The sequence below is a fragment of the Corvus hawaiiensis genome, chromosome 16 (assembly GCF_020740725.1).
Source record: "Corvus hawaiiensis isolate bCorHaw1 chromosome 16, bCorHaw1.pri.cur, whole genome shotgun sequence".
Taxonomy (NCBI): domain Eukaryota; kingdom Metazoa; phylum Chordata; class Aves; order Passeriformes; family Corvidae; genus Corvus; species Corvus hawaiiensis.
In genome coordinates this window covers 6,870,435-6,895,050 of record NC_063228.1, presented here as the reverse complement: position 1 = coordinate 6,895,050, position 24,616 = coordinate 6,870,435, and the positions used below count along the sequence as shown (strand labels likewise).

At 43.0% G+C, this 24,616-nt stretch overlaps 1 protein-coding gene across 5 annotated transcripts in view; it reads left to right on the top strand.

Annotated features, from left to right (window-relative positions):
- Window positions 1-24,616, top strand: part of TOM1L2 (target of myb1 like 2 membrane trafficking protein) — a 57,224-nt gene that overhangs the window by 12,435 nt on the left and 20,173 nt on the right. For 4 of the 5 annotated variants that reach the window (XM_048320508.1, XM_048320506.1, XM_048320505.1 and 1 more), the window contains exons 2-11: window positions 6,623-6,707; window positions 7,648-7,726; window positions 9,316-9,465; window positions 13,677-13,811; window positions 14,742-14,900; window positions 15,582-15,698; window positions 18,349-18,482; window positions 21,048-21,096; window positions 22,174-22,297; window positions 23,087-23,204. In XM_048320508.1, the coding sequence (XP_048176465.1) occupies window positions 6,623-6,707; window positions 7,648-7,726; window positions 9,316-9,465; window positions 13,677-13,811; window positions 14,742-14,900; window positions 15,582-15,698; window positions 18,349-18,482; window positions 21,048-21,096; window positions 22,174-22,297; window positions 23,087-23,204 (1,150 nt within the window). Of the gene's footprint in view, window positions 1-2,486; window positions 2,708-6,622; window positions 6,708-7,647; window positions 7,727-9,315; window positions 9,466-13,676; window positions 13,812-14,741; window positions 14,901-15,581; window positions 15,699-18,348; window positions 18,483-21,047; window positions 21,097-22,173; window positions 22,298-23,086; window positions 23,205-24,616 lie in introns of all 5 variants that reach the window. The other variant, XM_048320507.1, reaches the window with a different exon arrangement.

Sequence of the window (24,616 nt, the reverse complement as noted above, 5' to 3'; positions counted from 1 at the left end):
TGTCTCTCTGCCATCTGTTTTGGAAGAGAGCAACTTACATACACATGTCATTCAGTGGAGTTTGCTGTCAGCAGCAACAATTTCTGCTGATGGGGGAACTTCAGGGTGAAGATTCATAACAAAAGTCTTTATTGTATAGAAACACACCGTTCTGCTTGGGATCCAGCTTCCAAATGCTTTTAAGGACTGTGACTAAACCACCATTTATGCCTCAGATGAAAGACATCTGAGTACAGAAGCTGCCTAGACCAGGTTCTCCTGCCAGGCCTTTTTTTGTGCAATACAATAGCAGACGGGAAGGTCTGGCTGGTTTTACACCCTGCAAATGTATCAAGACCTTTGAGCTGTGATAACTAAGCGAGCCATGCTGATATGCTCCCTTGCCTGCTCTGATATTATTATAAGACTTTCTGTTTTGGTTTTCTTTTTGTTCAGGTGAAGCTGTGATCTGAGTATGAAAGAAAACTCTTCTTTGTTGTACAGCTGTTAATACTTGTTTAATATGTATTAATCCATTCACCTTGCTCTGTTTCTGAAACTGCAGTGCAGCTATGCTCAGTTAATCACCTGGAGTTTCCTTCTCCTGAGAGGCTGAATTTGCGGGAGATGGTGGGTGATGTTTTTTCTGCAGCCTGTCTAAATCACGAGAATGTTGTAGCATGACTGTGACTACCATGAGGTCCTTAAAAAGGCACAGTAATTACGTACTATATATTCATGATTGCAGGTATGTGTGATCTGGAAAGCAGGTTGGAGGAAGTTTGGCATTTGGGTGGCACCTTCAAAAAGAAGAAAGCCTGAAAGTTAATTGGAGAAAATGACAGTTCCCAGTTTACTGCTGTGCCTTCCAACAGCACTCGAGCTAAATACTCATTAGGACTGCGCATGTGCATGTCCACGGTGTGTCATTATTTTATTTTAACATAGACTCTGCAGCTATTACCAACTATTCATTTATTCAGCACCAGAAACTTTGGCAAAACGATGAACGATCCCAAAGAGTTTCAATGTGAGCATAGCTAAAAACCAAGTGAAAAATCACAGTAGTCATGACAAGTGGATGGCCAGTGCTGCAGCAGTCCAACCCAAATCACGTTTTCTGTAGTGCTTTGCTGTTCAGATTGAGCCCGTTTGTTCTAGCTGACTGGCTTTTTCCTTGGAAGTGTGAAGCTCAGCATTTTCAGAGCAGTGTGAAATAAGGAATGTAGAAAAAGGACTTGGAGCAGTGAGGTGGCTAATTGAAAAATGCTCTTGGAGCTGTGCGCTCTAACAAAGAAGCTGGCAGGGTTTTATGAGTAAGTCACTCCAGAGCTGAGTTTTGATCTTGAATTTTGAATGAGTCACATTTATATTTTAATAGGAGCGTTTTGATAAAAAGGAACAATCCTCCTGTTGGTTACCATAATGTCTAAGTGGCCGTGACTGTCTTTCTAAAAGCAAATATAGAGAAACAAGAATAGACTGTTGGGTCCAGTAGTATCCAAGTGTGTTGTTTGAGTGTCTCTGTCTCCCAAGTGAGATGCCTTGAACTCAGCAGCTTTGTGAGTGCTGAGGGTCTTTGGTCTTACCTTCATTTTGCTTGGACAGCTGAAACATGTTTCCATAGCCTCTGTATGGTCTTTCCCCAGATCTTATTGATGGTGCTGTGCAGATCACTGATGAGTTATTGAATCCAAGAGAGACAACTGCAGTCACAAAATGTAATGATGCTTTAAAGTGTAAAACAGTTCTATAGGCTACAGCTCAGAGATATCATTGTCTCGTTCATTTGAGCAATCTTGTCTGGTTTGCATCGCCTTGCAAAACTCTTGCTTTTTTCCTGAAAGACCAGTCTATAAAAGCATTTTGCTTTTGCCCTCAGCTGACTCCCCTCACTTCTGAGAGAGCAACACTGCACCGAAGGGAGGGGGACCAGCAGGGTGGAAGCAAAAACCTGCTGATATTATGGCTTCTTCTGATCCCTGTTATGCAGAGTGAAATATAACATATCTGACTGTTTGATTCACTAATTTCAGTGGTGGAGCACAGCTGGTAGGCAGGTGGACTGTTAAGAGACAAGACAAAGATCTAAGATCTGCAATCTTCTGAACTTTCAAGCGAAAAAGAAAAAAGAAAAACAACTGCAAAACCCAAGATGTTTTATGCTATTTGAACACCAAACACTGTTGGAAGGAAGGGGAGAAGTTTGGACTTGGAACTTTCTTGGTTTTGGATCTCTGTAACGCGATGCACTGGTGTGCATGTTTCTTGCATAAATAGAAGGTGATTTTGTGTGTGTAATTTGTCCCAAATGTATGAATTGAGAGTCTCTGAAGCAACATCTGGAGAAGACCCAAGAGAGAAAACTGTGAGTTCTCTGAAAACAAAGATCTGTTCATTCATGAGATTCTGATATTCCAACAGAAAACAGCAGTTGTGCTATTTTCATTTAATGTTATTTCTAGCAAGTGCCACATTTAACTTTCCCTTTTGCCTTTTCTCTCAAGACCATTCTGCAGCACCATAAAGACTTATAGGTACTTACAGATGGACTTTTGGAGAGATTTTTACCCTGGTCCTGTCATCATTCAGCTGGAGTAGCTGCTCTCAGTGCTTCTAGCAGTCAGAATTCCAGTCTCAGCTGTACAAACATGCACATGGAGCAGTAGTATGGATTGAACAGGGCAGAGAGCAACTTCTTGAGGAGAAGCACTGTTGGTTTTTCTCGGTGAGATCCCTTTTTACCTGGTTTCAGAATGGGTGGTAAAAGTTCCTCTGTTTTCTTCCTGCATTCAGAAGATAATTCCTGCCCTGCCCTGCACAACCTGTTACGTGGTGACTGTATGGGAATTTCTGACCTGATTTCCTTGTGACATCTCCAGTCAGAGCAGGTTGTTTGGGCAGAGGCTTGGCTGGGGGTGTGTGCACTGAGGCTGTTTATACTGGGAACTTTACACTGCTGAACCCTCTGAGTGCTGTAAATTATACAGGATTTCAGTGTGAGCAGGGAAATGCTGATACTGCCATTTGGCAGAGCATGGAAATGTGGCCACAAGAGTTGGATCTTAGAGGAAAGGTGTGAATTTAAAAAAATAGCACAATTTTTTCTCCTTTTCCTCACAGACTACAGATAAGCTGATGCTGTGTGTGCATATGCAGTGCCCAAGGTCTGCTGTGTGTCAGGCGTGGAGTGCCAGATTGTCTTTCTTCCCACCAGAACATTTATGCTTTAATTTGGGACACGTGGTGGGAACCAATAGCATCTTGTTTCAGAGAGACTTTCTGATAATCTCACTGATGGTATCGTGTTGCTGTGTGAGACACAAACCCGGCATTATCCCAGTGCTCGGAGCTGCTCCCGAATCAGGAGCTGTGCAAGGAGCCCTTGGCACCAGGCTGGGAGCTGCCAGCCCTTCTGGCAGTAATGCAATTAAACTATGCCACAAACTCTTCAGTTCAGGGGGAACTCCTCCTTGTCACCTTCCTCTTAACATTTCTTACTGCACCCTGGAATCCTTTGGTCACATTCCAGAGTCCTTGTGTGAGCAAACTGGTGCCATTTCAATGCCCTTTAATGAGTGTGAAAGAGGTCGAGGAACTGATTACTCCTTTCAAAGGGGATTTGCATGACTTGCATGCCATTCCTTTGCTGTTCTGTGATAGTTTCCAAAATCTGTTTAATCTTGTCAGTCGTATCTGGGTGCTATTTGAGGAGGGGCCTTCCAAAATGTCCATGAAATACTGGACAGGTTATTGAGTATTTTTAATTTATTGCACTTTGGCTGTGTTGGGTAGGGATCCTCTTACAGCTGAGTGCAGGCAGAGCTGTTTCACTAGAAATCCAGAACTACAACCTGCTGTGTTTTGGTTCTAGAAGAGCTCTGCAGGCTTTCAATTCGTCGCAGCGCAATACTGCTCTTCAGACAAATCCCACCCAAACCTTCTCTGCGGCCAGTGAACTCCTTTGTAACAGCTGAGAGAGCACTGCAGCAGCAAATCTGGGTCACACACCCAACAAAGGACACACAACTCTAGATGACAAGTGCTCGTGTGCTCTCTGTTGCTGAAGAAGAGACTAAAATTAACTTCTGACTCTTACTCGAATTAAAAATTACCCAAGGGGAAAAGAACTAATTCTCAAGAAGACAACTGTTATGTCTTAAACCCACACAGTCTCAGCTGTGTATGCAGAAATGCAGAAATAAAAAGGTAGTAACCAAGTTTTTTGGGAGAAAGGGGATTTCTTTTTCCCTGAAGTATCTCAGAAAGGGAATACAACCAAGGTTATTGGAGACCACAGATGAGCATTCCATTGCTAACCTCTGTACAGTGCTGCAGCAGCATCTCTTTGCTCTGCCGTCTCCAAAATATTACAGTTTTTACCTGCGGAGTGCTGCCATATCCACATTTTGTCAAAATAAACCTTAACTCTCTGCGTTTTACAAGACCAGTGAGTGAACTGGCTGCCAGCACAATTTTGTGCAGGATCAGCATTTTCCAAAATCATATATAAAAAATGATTATAGCAGACCAGAGAGTCTGAACATTGCTAAGTTGCTGCCTGATGCCAAATGCTGTGAAGGACACACAAATTTGTTAATATAGTTTAAGATTAAGGAAACAAATCATGTGCCCAGCTTCAGGAATACTCTCTATTTAAGGCATAATCTCTTATTTTGGAGCATTTGACTTGTAAATCCTTTGCAGCTCTGGGAATCACCTTCTCTAGCAGATCAGATGTAGTGATTTTTTTTTTATATCTCTGAATGTTGAATAAAATGTTTTTCTAAGCGATAAGGACTATATGGAGGTGAAGGCAGAGCGCATTCTATAGCAATAAAACCTTATGTACAGTGTAAGAACAAAAAGCAACTAATAAAAGTGATTCTTACAAGTAGCTTTGCACAAAGATAAATTCCTGTATCCTAGAAAACATTAAACAGCTCTGCTTGCACTGTCAATGCAGTAAATTAAAAATACTCAGTAACCTGTTCAGTATTTATTGGACATTATGGAAGCTGTGCATCTCTCAAACAGAAAGAATTTTTACTGACCCAAGTGAACTTTACCATGAGGTGGTGACGGCTGAAAAAGATCCAGCTGGGAGATTTTCAGCCTCCATTCCCTCCCCAATGGCTGCCCTGCAGTGCTGCTTCTCAGAATGGGAAGCAAGGTCTGTAACAAATGTTTTCCTGTTCCATAATCTCCTTTTCCATGGTGTCCTCTCTCTTCTGTTCAGCTCTCTCTTCTGGGGTTTTGCATAGCTGTCTGGTTTGTCTCAAACTTCTGTAATTGCTGTCCTTGGTGGAGCTGCTTTAACCACAATTTTGGTGCAGATAAGTCACTGAAACGTGAATTACCCAGGCACTGGCTTTCTCCAAATAATGTCCCATAATTATGGCCTGTGGGCATCTGTATCCTCAGTCACAGTGATGAAAATATTAATAGGAAAAAATGGTGTTGGTAAACAAAAAGAGATGCGTGAAGTCCTTGGAGCCTGGACTTTCCGAACAAAATCTGCCTTGTTCTGGGGTACAGATTGGGGTCAGATGTAAAGACAGAAGGATAGTTGGAGAAGATGGTACCCGTGGTTTTGTTTCTGCTTTGAAGTGTTTAAAAGTGGGTTTGCTTACCCTCTTTGCCTTCCAACATTGGATGCCAGGGCTCTGTAGAAAAACCCAGACTAATTTAGAGAAGGTCATGCTCAGCTCGAAGGTCCCCTTTTCAGGTCTTTCTACTGACAGGCTTTACATTCAACTTGACATCATTCCTGACTGTGGGTAGCAGATAAGATTTGAATGCTGCAAGTGAGGAGTGTGAAAATTTCCAGGGATGTTCCAGGCACTGCTAGACAGAACTATATTGATTTAGGAGGAAATCCCAAGGAGGAAATAGTTCTTGTCAACTGATTACTACAAGTTATGGTTATGCTACTCTTGCAGATGTCTATAAATTAAACTGCCAACAGTTGGCATCTGCCACTGTCACAGTGCTGTAGGTCATCTTTCCCTGGGATTTGAGTGATGCCTGAGTGACTTAACCTGCCACACAAATAGTGAGGGAAGATTCAGGAGTCGGGAGGAAGGCAGAGCTTGGGAGGTGTGTATGGAGCCCCAGTGTGGAGAGGGACATAGCATGGGACAGATGTCATGATATCATGACCTGCACTGTTATGTGCTAAATGTTTTCACGTACTGCTGGGTCTTTTCATGCTGGAATTCCTTGAATTCTGTTTCCAGGTTGCTATTTTTCCTCCCTCAGTTCATGTGGAGGTATTATCTGCTAAAACAGGGAGGAGGTCATGTTGGTTTGAGGGGATATTTTCCTAGCTCATAACTTGCCAGCAATGCAGCATCTGAAGAGTTTAAATTGGAATTAGCTGACATTTTCCTACTCTCCCAGGAATTCAGGAGTCTTTGAAGAACAGCCCATCTATGTGGGCTGGAGGGATAATTGATTCTGTCTGGAAACCTCCATGCTGATCCCTAAAACCAGGATGGAAGGATTGACATTGTTTACTGTCAGCAGGGATTTTTTTTCCTGTCTTTTACTGAATAGTTTCAGCTCAGAGCAACTGAAGATGGATTGAGGCATAGACCTAATCAGGAAGATGTGAAAAGATTTATTTTTCTTTACTTTACAGAAAAGGCCACAGATGGCTCTTTGCAGAGTGAAGACTGGACACTTAACATGGAGATCTGTGACATTATCAACGAGACAGAAGAAGGGTATGTGCTATTTCAGCAGACTTGGAAAGGTCCCTGAACACAGTCTTCCTCCAGCTGTACTCAGCATGTGAGGAGGTGCAGCGAGGCTGGGGGCAGATGCTCATGGTTTAAATGCAGTTTTCAGATCAGTTGCTTGGTTTTCTTGCTCCTTAGACCTCTCCTGCTCTCAGAAAATTCTGTATGATGCAGTACCTGTGGGACTCAGGACAAGAGGAAATAGCCTCAAGTTGTGCCAGGAGAGTAGCTTATTTAGATGATTTATTAGGAAAAAATTCTTCACTGAAAGAGTGGTCAGGCATTGGGTCAGACTGTCCAGGAAAGTGGTGGAACCACCATTCCTGGAAGCATTCAAAAAACGTGTGGGCGTGGCATTTTGGGGCGTGGTGTAGTGGTGGGCTTAGTGCTGAGTTAATGGATGGACTCAATAATCTAAGAGGGCTTTTCCATCCCAAATGATTCTGCGATACTTTCTCTGGTCAGTCTCTGCTTGGGAGGGCTGGCATGAAAAACTCCTTCTTGGAGAGGGTACCAAGTTTGTTTTTCAGTAGGTGTATGCAATGCTTTAATTTCAGCTATTTGCATAGACAGCTTTTCTGACACACCTCCTTCAGCACCAGAAAGCTTTGCTGCTTGCAGTCTGCAGGAGAACTGATCACTGCTCTTATTCCCTGGGCTTTTCAGAGTGGCTCTCAGTCTTCCGTGCCTAATCAACAGCCTGGATTTTTGGAGACTTGGGGCATTCCTCCAGTCTTGACTTCTGTAATACCTTGTCTCCTCACATAATTCTCCATGACCCTGTTTTGGTTGTAGTCAAATAATCTGAAGTTAACCCACATGCTTATGTCCAGCTGGAAATGGCAAAGGATTCATTTTCCCACAGTTTATGGGATCTGAAAAGCCTGTCTGAGCTGTCTGTTAAAATGGTGTGTTTCTCCTTCAGGCCCAAGGATGCCATTCGAGCGCTGAAGAAGAGGCTGAATGGAAACAAAAATTACAGAGAGGTCATGCTGGCGCTGACGGTGAGTGGGGGCAGGCTGGAATGCCTCAAAGGGCAGAACCCTTTTGTCATTTTCCTCTTCCTGGCACTCTCTTGAATGTACACACTATTTCCTTTAACAGCCACTGCTCTGCCCTTTTCTTCTCTCCAATTGCCTCCTCACTTCCTTGGGGAGAGCTGCTGGAAGCTTTGCATAGCGTTTTCTGACTCAGTTGATTTCTGCTTCTTTTCGTGGCTCTTATTCATCCCAAGTACTGACTGAGGAAAGTTAAAGTAGCTCAAATGGGTCTGCTACTCTTTGAGGTTTTCCTTTCTACTCTCATTTCCCTTTGTCCAACCATTCCCCCACTCCAAGGCAACAGCTGTGGGCATATCTGCAAGTGAGGATGATGAACTTGCTATCTTTTCAGCTTCATAAGTAGCTGATGCACAATTTCCCTTGTGAATGAATCTCTCTAAGAGACAATACATTAATTTATGCTGATCTAATTTCATTCAATAAAGTGTAAATTATATTCTGTGCATTTAGGCAGCACTGCTAAGGTGTGGGATGATTTAGCAGTGACCTTTCCTGCTGATGGCTTTAGCTGGAGGTTTCCTGGGTAGTGCAGTCCTCCTGAGTGGGGTGCTGGGCTGGCTCTAGCAGTAACTAGATCAAGTTATCCTGCTGTGGGGAGGTGATCTGTATGATTCTTTCACAGAGCTCTTGTTGCATCTCCCTGACGAGGCGTAACCGTACTTTCTGTCTTCTTGCCATTTCCTATCCTGGATTGTCATTTTGACAGATTAACGAAGTCCAAACCATGAGATTATCCATTGTGCAGGAAAGAGCGAAATCCATCAGGAATGAGCCCGTGTCATCATGGCTGATGAAAGTAGCTGAAGGAGGAGAGTAATTACAGACTCCTCAGTACAGAGTCGCAGTGGTTATTAGGCATGGCTGTAAGGAGAAGTGACGTGTTGGATTTATCTCCATGCTAATCATGTTCTTCAGAGAGAAATCAACAGCTGTTCTTCCATGGCAGTTGAATGGCAAGTGGAAGGTGCCTCCAGCTAGGTTGCAGGGGGAAAATGTGTCAAAGTATAACCTGTCAGAGCATTCACTGGGGAGTGTTTTGAATGAGTGAAGATCATTCACCTGAATTCCCAACTCTAAAACATGGCTTATAGCTTGGAGCAACTGGGTCCAGCTGTGTTCCAGGCACGTAGAAAATGGTAGAGTGGCACAGCACGATAATATCTCACTGTGACAGGATGTCCTCTGTCTTACCTGCTCCTGATGTGCTGCTGTGTACTTGGCTCTTCGGCTGCACTGGCTGGAAAGTTCTGCTTTGAAGATGAAGAAACTTTCTATTTCTTTACCTTGAAAACAGGAAAGGTGGATCACAAAAATGCCCAATATGTTAACAGTGGGTGAGGTACAGCTGAATGTATGTAGAAAAGAAGTTTTTTGGAAAAATTGGGGAAGAAGAGAAGAAGTAAAAGTGTAATTTTCCCTCTATCTTCTTGACCTCCCATCAAAAACTTTAAAATAAATTAAACAATCAGATGCTCTGTGTGTGATCAAGCTTTGCTCCAACAATGAATATCGGGGTTTTTTTGTGTGTATAGGTGTTGGAGACCTGTGTGAAGAACTGTGGCCATCGCTTTCATGTCTTGGTGGCAAATCGTGACTTCATCGATGGCGTTCTGGTGAAAATCATCTCACCCAAGAACAACCCCCCCACTATTGTACAGGATAAAGTCCTAGCACTGATTCAGGTACACAGCTTGTCTCTGCTTCCATATGTTGCTGCCTAAAATAAGGACTGTCTGCTTCAATGCTACGCATCACTAAACATGCTGTCATCGTTAAAAATGTGGCAAGTTTTTTATATATAAACTCAAACAATATATCCAGATTGGTGGGAAAAAGCAGACATGCACACACACAGATATTTTATCCAGGGAGAACTGTCTGGATTCTAGTTAGAGAGGTACCACTCTAAAATAGGAGGATTTAATAAAAGATAAATGGATGCTTTTGCAATTTAACAGTCGTATCTAGAAGCTGGAGACTTGCCTTGGTGATAGGCTTGTCATCTGAGGCCAGGAGATTTCAGAGGATTGTGCTTTTGGTGTCAGCTGCAGAACACTTGCCTTTCTGTGTCTGTTTCCCTGACCGTAAAATGGAGCTGTTTCCCTCCATTAGAAAGCATTCTGCATTCCTTTCAAAGATGGTTATAGAAAAGTAAATGACCATATAGGAATTAAAATGGTTTTGGTGTCTTTTCTCTGGTTATTGTGCAGTAAAAGCACGCTGTCAGATCCTTGCCTGCAGTGGGAAGTTCAGACATGGGCTTGTCTGCCACTTCTCCTTCTGTGCAGCACAACAATAAACAGCCGTGTTAATTCCACAAACCATTAGCCACACATGAGGAAACATTGGTGCCTGCCTGGAGGAAATCTGACAATTATAGGAAGCTTTATCACTAAGCTTCCACAGGCTACTGCGTACACCAGAGACTAAAAGACACTGCGTATTTAAAATGATATAAACCTGCTGCAGTGTTCCTTGTGGGGAGGTATTTACAAATGCGCAGCATCGTTTGCCAGATATACTTCTGATTTTTATGGCAAAGCACGCACTTGGATTTCTGTTGCTTTATTTGTTATTTGGATACAGGGATAGGGCATGCTTAGAGCATGACAATGTAAATAAGTGATTTTCAAGCAGGAAATAGGTAGGGTGGTGGAGTTAGTGGGCATTGTGTTAAGGTCTGTGGGGTCCCTTTATTTCTGGGATCTGATTTTATGGTGTTTTTAAAAAAATAGAGCAAAATTAATGAAATTATTAAAGGCAATTCTTGTGCAGCTGGCTGAGCCCTCAGGTTTCCACCTGGTTTGGTGGGAGAGTGGATGCATGCAGTGACCAGGAGATGAGGTTAAAAACTGTCCCATAAAGAGAAACTGGGTGTGTTTCCATGTTGTTGTAGAGAATGCTGGTTTTGCTGGGCCCTGGGTTTAAATGGATTCCCAGTCGTGAATGCAGCTAAGATGGAAGTGTTTGTAACATAATCAGAAAGCCACAGTCATTGCCCCAGTGAATTAAACAGCTTTATCTGAGGAGACTTAGTGCAGTAGAGCTAACAGCCTCACTCTGGGTTCTAAATGCCTTTTGATATAAAAAGCCTGAAAATTACGAAGGTTGCCTGTGGGTGGATTCTGTTAGTGTCTGTTTAGCTGGGAAGTTTGTTTTCCAGATTGCCTGGCAAGTTTGGAAGAGTGATTGCAGTCGCTCATCCCAGGTGCCCTGTGGACACACGCCCCCAAAATACCTCGTATGTGGTAACAGCTTCACTCAGCTCAGGCTGTGCTCTGTAGAGTTCCCTGGGGCTGGAGTTAACCCTGGCCCAGAGGGCTGATCTCAGCTCTGTCCCACCAACACTACACTTATCCTTTTCTGTATCCCTCTTAGAATTTAATATCAGGGAATTAATAAGAATGGAAATGAGAGGATTAATAGTCCAGACTTGGAAGCATGGAAGGGAGCTGTACATACAGCATATGTCTTCAGCCACACAGCTGTGGTATTCGTGGGCCTTTCCATAACAAGGGTAGATAAAGCTGCCATCCAGTTTCTTATCTAGAGGCTTGACTTGTTTTGAGATGTTGAACATCTTGTGTCTCACTTTCTCAACCTATTTCCCAGTGTACATGAATTAGCATATATTACATAGTGCTTATCCTTCCTTCTTTACCTTGCTGGGAGGCCTTGGAAATATTCCTTGTGTCTGTGCCCCTGGTAAGAGCTCGCCTATCACCCAGTGTTCAAACACTGGGATGGTCCCCGATCTAGGGGCTGTATTTACAATGGGATTTAAGTGACCTGTTTGGACACACTGAGGATCCAAGTGGGATTTATCCTGAAGCATCTACATTTGATAGTCTGGCCCAAAGTCTTAGAAGCTCTGAATTCAGTCTCCCCCCTGCCCTACATGTATTTGGACCATGGGCAGGTCTCCTAAGCTCTAGTGTAGCTCCTTATCCATAAAGCAGAGCTAATATTGCAGTTGCCTGGTTGGATTTTAAGCTGTCTAGGACAGGGATTGTCTTACAATGTGTGTAGACAGCACTTAGAACAATAGTGCCTGTCCTGCTTGTGACCTCTGAGACACACTAATGTAGATAATGCTCCCAGCTCAGGTGAAGAAGAATACAAATGGAAGTGTCTCCTTTCTCCAGGGAAGAGAGTTGCAGAAGAGAGAATATTTTGAAAAGGTGGAGTGCAGATGAAATGAGATCATTTTGCAAAATCCACAGGAAGCCAATGAAAGAGGGAATGCGTTAGTACATCCTCCTGGACAAACAAGCCTCATTAAAAACTGGGGGCAGCAATGCAGCATATTTTTGTCTCTAAGTTTCTTTTGAGTGACGATTATTAAATAGAACATCCCTCGCCTCACACTTTTCCCTTTTGCTTGCAAATAGAGTTGAAGTGGCGAACATCGTTATGTAGAAGCATCATTCAGGTGGCTTCCAATGTAAACAGAAAAGGCAGTGAAATGGCAAAGGTGGAGTTACTTGTGCAGTCAAAATCTCCATCAGAACTGGGGATGTTTTGGAAGGTCAGTTCCAAGGAAACAATGGCTGTGTGCTGTCAGAGCTGTTTCCTCTGGCTCAAGCAGGGCTGTTTGGACTTGCACTGCATCAGAACAGTTGATGCAGTTAATTTACTCTTAACAAAGCTGAGAAGCAAACCCAGGATTGTCTGCTTGTACCTGATAATGGATTGTCTCCCAGGCACAGATGGTAGGAAATGCTCTTTCTTAGAACTGAACAGAATACGAATGCAAGTTAAAAATTAATATTATTTCTTCTCTTACTTTGCTAACTTTGATTTCTGTCCTCTCAAATATAAAAAATGGTTCAAAGAGCTTTTAAAGGAAAAATAGTCAAAGAGCTAGTGTAACAATGATGACTAAATGAATTAAGTTCAGAGCCCACACACGTGTCTCGCAGTCGTTCTGGATCCAGCACACTGATACTCTGCTCCACACATGTGGGGGTTTGTGGAATGTTTCATTTTTTAACTGAGTCATAATATTTCAGTTTTTCCTTTCTCTAATTTTTTAATATTTGGCTAATTTCCAGCACAAGCAAAAGGGGGTTGAGGCTTTCAGCATACTGTGCTCCCAGCAGCTTCGTGAGTGCAGGAGGCTGGCTAGCCAAGAGAAGCACTTAGTACTCCCTCTGAAGGAAAAGCTCAAATGTGAATTGAAGTCTTTTTAGACACCAGAGAATTCATGCAGGAGAGATACTATGAATGTTCTGGCTGTGGGAATTTCTCTTTTAAACTCGTCCTTTGTGCCACACTGGGGTGTCTGAGTGTTGGATATGCTCTGTCAGAACCCAGACGTCGTTAGTTCTGCTGCTCAGGGGACTGTCTCTTTCATAAGAACAGAACCTCAGAAAGGACCTTTTTTTAAATTCAAGTTTGGTCCAAATAAAACACTGAAGACAACTTGATGGCTCTGTTTTTCCTTTGGCAACAAATGAGGATGTTTCACAAAGTGAATGGAGATTACTTAAGATTGTTGTGCAGCTTTGTGAATTTTGGTTAGATCTGTTGAATCTTTCACACAGCCCTTTTCTGGTGGGTCATTTGCTCTGCAATATGCCAGAAAAGATCAGCATCAATCATTGCTGAGGAGAGGAGATGGGAAGAGACTTTCATGTATGTTCACGGATTTTGATGATGTCAGGGGCTACTCACAGCTACTCTGCACTGGGTTCCTGTCTATTTTATATCTGAATAAAATGTAAGACAGGTGACTGTCTTAATATTTGCAGGACCTTTTAGACCAGGTCTGATGATTCCAGCTTTCCTTTAAAGCTGGAATCCATGAAAGCTTTTACAGTCAGTATCTGGGGTCAGGGTGTGGCTGGAGCTTAATTTGGAAGGTTTATGGATAATCCCTCGTGTTTTCCAGGCTTGGGCTGATGCCTTCCGAAGTAGCCCTGATTTAACTGGAGTAGTGCATATTTATGAAGAACTCAAGAGAAAAGGCATCGAGTTCCCCATGGCAGATCTTGATGCTCTGTCTCCAATACACACACCGCAGAGGGTAAGCTGCAGCTTTGCAGTTCCGGGGGTGTTTTCCCAGGATATCCAAATAGTTGGATAACGACTTGTCTTTCCCCTCCCGTTTCTCTGAATTTGGCTCATTTTCTTACTCCTGGAAGGACATTTTAATAGTGAAAGGGCATGTAAGAAAGGCATAGTACAGCCTGATAAGCTGTCTCCTCCCTTGAGTCAATCATCAAGCTGAGACGAAGAAAAGAGTTTGTAACAGTTAATCTTGTACCACAAAACCACCAAACAAATGCAACTAATTTGTTCTAAGAGAGCCCAGCAGGATTTATGATTGAGATTTACTTCTTTTACTCAAGTGTGGTTGTTTCTGTTGGTAATAACCCTGAGCCAAGGTCTGCCTGTCTATTAGAGGTGTACAGAGTCTGAATCTCTCTCTGATCCCACAGTAATGTGCGAACTTTACGCTTCTGGAAAGTTAGGTCTGGAAAGTTGACAGAACTGCTGCTTGGAAGTAACTAAATGATCACAGGTGTTCTGATTATTCACTCTGAAAACTGAGGTTAATGAATCTTTGAAGCGGCAAATGCAAGTGATCAAGGACTGAGAGATTACAATTCTTGTGTCAAGGTTAATTAAATTCAGTATCTATGTATCACATCATTTTTTGGTAAGCCTGCAACTTAATTCCTTGTTTAAAATCACTTGTAATTATTTCTCTTTGGCTCTTGTTTTTATTTTGCTTCTCACTTTTCCTGTAAATGGACTTAAATTCTTGTGGGTTGGGTCAAAAGATACGGGCATGGAAGATTTTTGGAGCTGCCAGTCTGTTCTAGTAGCTGCACTGACCTTTCCCACAAGGTGCAATTATGTTCTATATTTGAGCCTGTTTGGCCTGAGGTTGCTGACAAAGCAAGTGCTGTCCCAATTCAGCTTTTGAACTCCTGTCTTTCTGATGTGGCAGAGTGTTCCTGAAGTTGATCCTGCAGCAAATATGCACAATTCCCAGTCTCAGCAAAGGATGAGCATCGGTTCTTACTCTTCATCCTCTCCAACGGCATATTCTGCTCCTCAGGCCCCAGCCTTGAATGTGACTGGTCCCATCACTGCTAATTCTGAACAGGTATTGGCATGTTGATTTTTTCAAGTGAGACTCTTTCAGCAAATCAAATTAGAAATTAATTTGCAGAGGAACTTTCATTTTAGTTTTTTGGACTTTGTCTCCTAGGTCTGGCTCTACTTAGTAACCTTTCTTCCTGTTATATGGTAAGATCTGGGCTTTAGATGTGTCTCTACGGCCTGGTAATGGCAGCACAATTTGCTGGTCCAGCCCACTCAGCAGTATTTTGCCAGTTATTCCCATTAGCCCCTCTCCTTTCAAGGCACAGAATGTCTTGCAGATGTAGGAAGTAAAGCCCTTGCAAATGCCCTAATATAGGATTTTCTTTTCTCCCTGTAAAAAATGATAACTTCAGAGCCAAAGATTCTACTTAAAATATGTACATCTTTCCCCACACTGGAGTGAGGCACTACAGCCAAGGTCTGACTTTAGGTGCTGTTTGCAATTGCTTCTCTTCCATACAGACACAGCACATCTGGGTTTGTGATGATAATTCTTTCCTTTTTCTGTTCCTTTTCTCCTTGGTAAACTTTGTATCTTTTTTGGTTTTTTCTTGCTAGAATGTCTGGAGCCTGAGATATCAAGTCAGACAGAACCAGAGATATCTCAAAGTCAGTTCTTGAAAATGAACTGCTTAAACCAACAGATTACACAGTGTTTTGCTGTCTTGTTACCCCAATTTAGATTGCCCGGCTGCGCAGTGAGCTGGATATTGTTCGTGGGAATACAAAAGTGATGTCTGAAATGCTGACAGAAATGGTACCTGGACAAGAGGATTCCTCAGACCTTGAGTTACTCCAGGTAAGTTTCCTAGAAAATATGATTCTGATCCTTTCTGTGCTTGTGTTTCTCTGGGGGGGTGTGTTTTGTTGTAGCTCACTTCACAGCCCATGCTTGGATTCATAATGGATGTGGGCTGTGCTTGACCCTTGTGCCATCACTTGATTTTCTCCATTCGTTAAAGCTTCCAGTGACAAGAATTTCCTGACTTCCCTTGAAATTTGTTCCAGTGCTTTCCTCTTTGTGTAGCTAGAAATTTTTCCCAATGTTGCGTATCAAGTCTCCTTTACCACGAATCAGCCACAGGTTCTGTAAGCCCTGAGCATTTCTGCTTCTTTTACACTCCCCATCACCACTTGTACAGTGTCAAAACATTCCCAGTCACCGTGCAGGAAAAAAAAAACAAAGAAACCAACATTCCATATTTCCAGCTGGACTAAATAATGCCAAGGGTCTGTAGATCCTCTGCCACTTGAAATGAACTGTCTTTCCAGAAGATGTGTTCTCCTGAAGGTGTAGTGTCTTAAAGCAGGTGCTCAGGTGAAGTTCTGTGGTGTCCAGAGAGCTAGACTGGGAAATCAGAAAGGGATTTCTTTGCTGGAAAATCTCAATCCAGTGCAGCACTGTGCATCTCAAGAGGGAGAACAGTATGAATTGAGCTCATGTCTCAGGCTTCACACCTGTTTCCCAAGGCCAGTGGTCGTGGGGTGGCCTGTTGGCTGAAGAAAGTCACACAGTCCCACAGATGAGGAGCATTGCAATCTGACATTCCAGCTGCTGCCCTTAATGTGGTATTTGCCTTTCCATAGCTTCAGAAATAGCCTTCTGTTTTGATCCTCAAGTGGGGAGGATGGGCTCCCACAGCAATCCCTTTGGAGGAAGGCAGGGAATTGCTCTCTGTGATACATCAGAGTTTGAAATCCATCCAAAAACTGGTCTCTCCCATGCAGTGGCATTGTGTGTTTGTCTTGGAGCCATCATGGCAGCTGATGAGAGGCTTTGCAATAAAGAGCCTTTCAGTTACTGCCCGTTTGGGTCGAACTGCTCAAAACAAAAGCAGCTTCCAGGAAACTATGACAGGCCGAAATCGAACAGTTTGCTTACACTGAGAAATAACCATCAGCATCTTGACAGCGTAACCTCAGAGCACAGCTTTAAGGTGAAAGAACTTGATCATAAAACGGAGTGACAGCAACGCTTCTTTATTCCAGCTGGTTCCCTTCTGTGACTGATGCAGCCTAAATCTGAATCACAGAGCTGGGGAGAACCCGTTTTTGATCACAAAGGATGGTTAGTCTTTTGAGACTGTGACTTTTGAGGGCTGTGAGCTGGGTGCAGCATGCAAGGACTCCTTGCTTTGAGGTTTATATAGCCCTCCTCCTTCAATAGTTCCTGACATTTTCTCCAACAATCAAATGTAAACAGCCTGCTAGAGAGCCAGCTCTGAGCAGAATAGATAGGTACTGTCAGCCCTCTCGGAAAGGCAGCAAACAAACCTCTGAAATGTCACAATCTGCTTCGAAAGTGATGGGATCAAAACTGACATTGGAGAACACATTCCTCAAGCTGTTAAGGCAGCTGGATTGCACTAGGTGAAATTTATCCAGAGCTTAGGATGTCAGACCATGCAAGGAAAACAAACACATTTTTGCTTTCATGCTGAAGGTTGTGTACCAACAAGTCATCCTTGTTTAGTGCTGAATTTTTGCTGTGAAGTGGAGCTGGGAGGAGTGGAAGATGACAGAGGGACATGCTTTAGCTGGAATGTCAGTGCTTATTGAAGTAAAACTGTGGGCCTGATCAGAGGCGCCCTGCCATATGTCACGTTTCTTCTTGCAGTTCTCCTCAGCAGACCAGTTTGACTTTTGGTCTTGAGGCCTTTCAGGACTACAGAATTCTGCTAAGTAATTGGTGATGGAAGAGATGTCTTGGAAACATGAGAACTCCCGGTCTAGGCAAACTGAAATCTAGATTATTTGATAAGAGACTTCTAAAATAAATGCCCTCACTCTGCATTCCTTAAAATGTTCTTCTGAAATTCCCCATTGCCTTTGTGCAGTCTCTTGTCTGTGCACTTGCTCAGTGGAAGGGAACATTTCTTTGTGTCTCAGTACTGGAAGGTGTGTGGAACACTCACCTTTTCATGCTCCTGCTCCTTGCTTTGTCTTTGCCCTCACGTTCTCTGTAGTTGGTAAGTTCTGTGTCACCAGCACTTCTCATCCTAGTACACACTTAGTATTTGTGGTAGCCCTGATGAACCTTTTTTCCTTAACATGTTCCACCATCCACATAATTTTGTTTTTAAGGATGGTTTTGCCAAAAAGAGCAGATTGAATTTTCCTTGAAAGCTCTCTTCTGGGAAGCTGTTGTATTAACATGTTTTATTCTTAAACAAGATGACTAAAATACAGATATTTATTTTCTGAAGTGCTCAGAGTTAAAGAAGAATCAGGAAGTTGAATTGTGAATAGGCTCTCAAGGTTTTATGCCATCATCTCTTGAAGGGCGTTTGATTAGATGTGCTTTTGGGTGACATTTAATCATGCAAAGATAAACTTGTCTTAGTGTTTCTCAGCTGGGGGATATGTTTGGCTCTGAACAGAGCTCAACTAAATCTACTTATTGCTTGTTGCTTATCAGACTGTGTGTGTGCACAATGCATTCCTCCTAGGAACTGAACCGAACCTGCAGAGCCATGCAGCAGAGAATTGTGGAGCTTATCTCAAGAGTGTCCAATGAAGAAGTCACAGAGGAGCTGCTGCACGTGAATGATGATTTAAATAACGTCTTCCTCCGATATGAAAGGTGGGGCACCTCTCCCAGCAACCATTTACATTCATGCAGGGTTTTCACTTAAGAATAAAATAGGTCAGTTGGTGAAATTGGGCCATCTGGGCCAAGGGTCCAACATGATGCAGAGAACCAAACCACAGGAACCATTTACACAGTGTTTTTATGGCCTTTTATGGTAACATTCCTGATTCAGTTGATTCTTTTAATACTATGATTTTTTTTTTTTTTGTACTGTGCATTGAATTTTTGTGGGGCTTATCCATAAAATGCAAGACAACCTTGTGAAAACGCTCTGAACGCAGAGGCTTGAGTCTGCAAGTCCCTGTTGTGCAGGGCAGTACAGGTGTAGGGACTTGGGACCAAAAATAGCACAGCCACAGTCACAGCCCTGTTAGCCTGGGCTCTGCACAAATGTCTGTGCTGCTTGCTGGCTTAGGGAGGCTCCCGTGAGCTCTCTCTGCCCTCTGATCTCCGAGCTTTCCAGTCCCAGTGCTGGTGCAAGGGGAGCTGCCTGAGGTGGGCGGAAGCATCGCGCATGCAAAGGGTTTGTTTTTATGTGACACTTAAAATCTTGGAAAAAAAAAAAAAAAGCCTGTCTTGTGCAGAGCTAATGTTTCGAAGAGCTGGTCTGCGGGGACCATCCCCAGGGACAGGACTTGGGGCACAGGACTTTCGACATGTGAGACAAAGGCGCTGTCAGGCACATCTGCTGCAGGAGGTGACACGTGATGCCGCAGTCTTGGGAAAGTTTAATCTTCCCCTTAATGACAGGCCTGGGGAGCGAGGCACTAAAGAGTACCCTTTGTTCCTTGCTCTTAGCACAGGGCTTTGTTTCTCAAGCCTTTAAAAATAAATTAGACTCTAGATCTGTGAATTTGTGCTGTCACGGCAAAGGCTGCAAAGACGGCTTGGTGCCCTCGATTTTGCCTTTGATTTCATGTTCAGAGGAGATGGGGCAAACTTTGAAACAAACGCTGTCTTTTTGTGTGAAATGGTGTGTGTTTCATGCACAAGCAGGATTCTACAAGTGGCAGAGTGTAACTATCACTAAGGTTTAGTCTGGTCACCCTTAATATTTTTTCTATTTTCGCCCATCTGCGACTTTGCTGACTGCAGCTGATGTGTTCGTAGTCATTTATTCATGAAAGGGGAGCTGAGTGATGTTAGCAAGCCGTTTGTGGTGGAATAGCTGCACTGGTCTGAGCGTTCAATAAATTCCAGTTCCTCCTCTGCTATTCCAAAAGCTCCACATCCATCATGCTGATTTCTAGCACAGGGACCAAGCTCCGTCAGTGACTCAAGCAGCAGCTCTGGCCTTCGCTGTGAAGCCTTGGGATGTAAATGAACAGAAGCCTTTTGGTGAGAAATGAAGTGGGAGGTGTCTTAGGTTTCCAGCAAAGAGAGTTGGATTTCCAGTAATAGCAAACACCCACAGTTTCCTAAAATTGAAATTTGGGCCTGAATTTGGTTTTGCTGCCTTTTAAGTCTGCATTTTCCTCTGTTACATTAAGAAAACAGTTTGCTTGACATTCCCTGATGTATTTTGTCCATCTGGGAGAAACCCCAGAGGATTATATGAATATTATGGGCTTTTTGCTGGAAAGAGGTTACCTCTGAAACTACTTCAAAAAATTCAAACCTCCAAGAAATCATGGTGTTTTTCCATGGTGAGGAAGGAGATCAGACTGGCCTCAGACAGGTGATGGGAGCAGGCAGTTCCCCTGCTGTTTTTGAGTTCATAGAATCACAGAATGATTTGTGTTGGAAGGGACCTCAAAACTCATCTAATCCCATCCCCCTGCCATGGGTGGGGACACCTTCCACTAGACCAGGTTGCTCAAAGTTCCATTCAGCCTGGCCTTGAAGACTTTTGTGAAAGCTGGGTTTAGGTTTGTGGCCCCAGATGCACCAAGTAGAGAAGAGACCAGAACTTGACTAGCCAGACTTCTTCCCCTTAGAAGTATGAAGGTTTTATCCAACATCATTACTTTTCCTTCTTGGACAGTACCAACCTATTTGAGCATAGGCTCTGACCATCTTTGAGTCGACTCAGGATGTTTTAAGCAGTGAATCTGCTGTTCATTGTCCCTCATGCCACGTGTGCCTGGGTTGGGCTGTGCCACACACATATTGCTCCTCATTTACATTATTGCAGCAAGAGGGAGCTGGTAAGTGGGAGTGAGAGGAGCTTCGGTGCTTGGCTTGTTGAGCTGTGAGCATCAATCTTGCTGCAGTTCCTCCTGTCCCTTGGCTCACACAACAGTCTGTCACAAAGTACTTAATGATTAAAAAAACCCCTGAACCAAAAGACAAATCCTACAGTGTTTTTCAGGCATGTTTGTGCTGCAAGATCAGATTAGTCAATTTAAAATCCACCTTTGCCAAGAATGCAACTTCTCAGCAATCCTCCCTCTGAACGGCCTGGAGTTAAAGCTTTCAGGCTTCCCTTTTGAACCAGAGGAAACTAAATTCAGTGGCAAGCATGTCATGACTTGGTTATTAACTCATGGCTTTTATTGTTTGTTGGTGGCTTTGATAATCCATCTTGGTTTTTGGTTTGGTTTTTTTTCCAAACAGATTTGAACGATACAGATCGGGACGCTCAACACAGAACGCCAGCAATGGAGTAAGTACCTCACTCCATTTATTCTCTCAGCAGCTGCACCATACCAGCTGTAGTACTATCAGTAGTATCACACCTTTTACCTGTCCAGCCCTGTGTCCTGCCTGGCTACTGGCAGATGCCAGGAAAAGTAAGAATGTGGCAAACCCCAAGGGACAACTTCTAGCTCAGGAAGTCACTTCACACTAAAACATCTCTGTGTTTACAATCCTTGATGGGTTTTCATTCCTCTATTAACTTTTTTGATTGCTTTTGAGTCCGTGTGGACTTTAGGAGTTCACAATGTCCTTAAGCAATAAGTTCCACAGTTTCACTATACATTTTTACATATTTATTTTGCATTTATATATAACAAATATTTTGTTTACATTTGATCAAGTCACTTAATGATTTTTGTTTGCTTCACCTAATATTTCTTCACTGTGTCTTACAATACCACTGTTCAGGTTAATTTTCTTCATGCCATTCATAATTTTAGGAACCACTCTCATCTCCTATTTAAGCAGCCCCTTTCCCAGCTGAAGAGTTCTAATTATTCTTTAAATGAAAACTCTTCTGTAGTTGTTTTATAGCGTTCAAGGTCTGAGTTCATGATGAATCTGTACTTCTATCACATTTTCTGTTCTGCATTCATAGCCATTTCCTCTGTTTACTTTGCTTTACCACTTCTGCTGCAGTGTGATGCAAACTTCAGCAAAGACTCTGCATTGACACTTCAGTCACAACAAAGAAGTTTTGTTTTGGAAAACAGTTTATACCTAATGTGGAAAATTGGTAGGAGAATCAGTTTGACTTAGCTCTGATGTTGGTCTGATGTTAAACACATTAGTTGAATCTGAAAAGATGTAGATGACCTCCAGGAGAGTTTCCTGCTGTGCTGAGCAGTCAAACTGAGGGTTTATTGGTGGCTGACCTTTTTTATTCTGCACTCATCACTGTAATATCCAAGAAACTGGTCCATTTAGCAGCATGCAAGAGAGAACTTTATAGGAAGCACCCATTATTTTGTGATATTTAGTGCTGTACTACAAGAAGAAATTTCTGGCATGTGTAACTTCTGTGTTTCTTGTGTCATGACAGGTACTGAATGAGGTGACAGAAGATAATTTAATAGATTTGGGTCCTGGCTCTCCAGCTGTAGTGAGCCCAATGGTTGGAAACTCAGCACCTCCATCTTCACTTTCTTCACAGCTTGCAGGGCTTGGTGAGTGCCTGATCTAGATCATGCTCTTCACTACCTAGTAATGTTGCCATGTGGCCTCTGAAAGGTTTGGGTACGTGGCTTGCAGGAGGATTAGAAGGCATTCCCACTCCCTGCACTTTGGCAATCTGCAATTGAGAACCAGCCTGGCACAACCAGCCTGGCACAAAGGGAGGGATTTATTAATCAGAGGGAAGACTGATGGAAAGGGTGCAGGTTGTTGTTCATGGCAGAACTTGTACTACTACTTTTATTTCTGCTTAGTTACAGTTTTCTGTGAAATCAGCCCTTCTACAAATAATATTTGAAACCTTTGGGTGAAAGGTTTTATGAATCTTTTAGGTGGTTTACATTAAATCAAACCAAAGATTGTGTGATTGGATCATTGCATTTGACTGAAGGTTCTCTGCCTCTTTCAGCAATGCACCAATACCACATCCCTTCATTTGAAAGTGTTGGTTTCACAGTCAGTAACTGAGAGAAAACATTGTGGAGAAACTACTGTCCATGCCCAAAATTTTGGACTGTTAGTGACTAGTAAATATCTCAGGATATTAGCAGCAAGTACACACCAATTCCCAAATGCTGGCTTTTTGACAAGGACCACTTATGGAGTGGTGCTTCCAGGATGAATTAGACAATCTCGACATTTTTCTTTTAAGAACTCATGATTAGCATCCTCCAGCCTTTTTTGAAGAAAACTGTCCTCAGTGCTGCAGCTGTTAATGAGGATGGTGTTTACATATGGTTTGTTATTTCGTTGGTTCACTTTTTTTTCTCCTCTGGTTGCAGACTTGGGCACAAACAGCGTCAGTGGCACACTCAGCTCCCTCCAGCACAGTAATCCTCGTGATGACTTTGACATGTTTGCACAGACAAGAGGCAGCTCCTTGGCTGAGCAGCGAAAGAAGTAAGTTGGAGTTTGTCTTTAGCACTGAGTCACGGCACTGCTGTTATCTGAGGGCATAAATCTGAAACTTCTGACTTCAGACTGAAAAAGTAGTTTTGGTGTATGTTTTGGTGCTTTTAATCCAATCCTTATCCTTTAGGTTGTTATTAATATGAGCAAGTGGAGAAGTTCCTGCTGCTGGACAGAGCAGACTGGATGGGTACAGCCTGTCTTAGTTAATGAGCTCACTGGAAACTTGGAAGCGTGCTTGCCTTTACTTCTGCCTTCTCCTAAAGGCTTGTCATCCCATCCACCCCTGTTTGAGATATAGGAACAGAAGGGTCCTTCACCTGAAGGTCATGGATGTACTTTGGTGACTGAATTACTGTCATCAAAGGCTTGGAAACAGAATTACCATCCAGTTAACCCTTCTTTTGGCCCCAGTCAGACTCTCACAGGCTGTCAAGGCACTGTAGCTTGCCTGGCTCCATGCTACCCCAAATTTGTTTATATGCATAGGGCTTGCATCTATAGAGCTGCAAATCTGGCACTTTCAAGGGCATTTAACAGGTGAAATTATTTTAATGTAAAATAAGTCTGTGCACTTATTAGAAATCCTCTGATCCCTGTCAAGTGATATTCAGTAAAAGACACACTCAGGTATTTTTCTTTCATATATATTTTTTCTTGCTTCCTGGCTTCAGATTTTAGAGGAAGTAGTGGCTACCAGCAGTCAGAACATCATCAATATCTTGTCTTAAGCTAAGAAATGCTGTTAAATAGTCTATCAAAAATTTAGAAAACTTGAGCCTACAAATTTATTGGGCTCTTGTATTTGCAGTTATCAATATAGCTATTGGTACTGCCTCAGCTGTGGTATCAGTGCTGAGAAGAAATGCTCTAATGTAGAGGGATATGCCACCACTGGAGATTTTGGGCTGGGAGCCTTAATGTAGAGTTAGAAAGGAGATACATTGCAGGAGAGATCTAATCAAGGTCCCTCTGTCTCTTGTGCTAAATGAAGCACAAAACTACTCTTCCCACACTGTACCTAATGGAACAAGGAGCACTGATCATCCCTGATTTCACAAGGGAGGATTGTTCTATCTTCCTTGGATTGTGCACGGTATAAATGAAGCAGCAGGGAGGAGGAAAGGCAGGAGTGTGACTTGCTGTGGTGTGTAGGTGACAGCTCTGGGTGTGAGAGCTCTGGGTGCTGTGCTCACAGCTCGGGAGAAGCCAGCACGAGGAGGAGAGGGGGCTCCCCCTGCTCAGCCAGGCAGCCCCTCCCAGGAGCTGATTTATGGGCACGTGTTTGTGTCTGCTGCAGCTCATGGTTCACCACTGTGCTCTGAGAGATGAAGCTGCTGCCTCTGTCACCTGACTGCTACATGTCCCTTTTGCATTGCAGTTTAAGAAGCTTTTAACAGCTC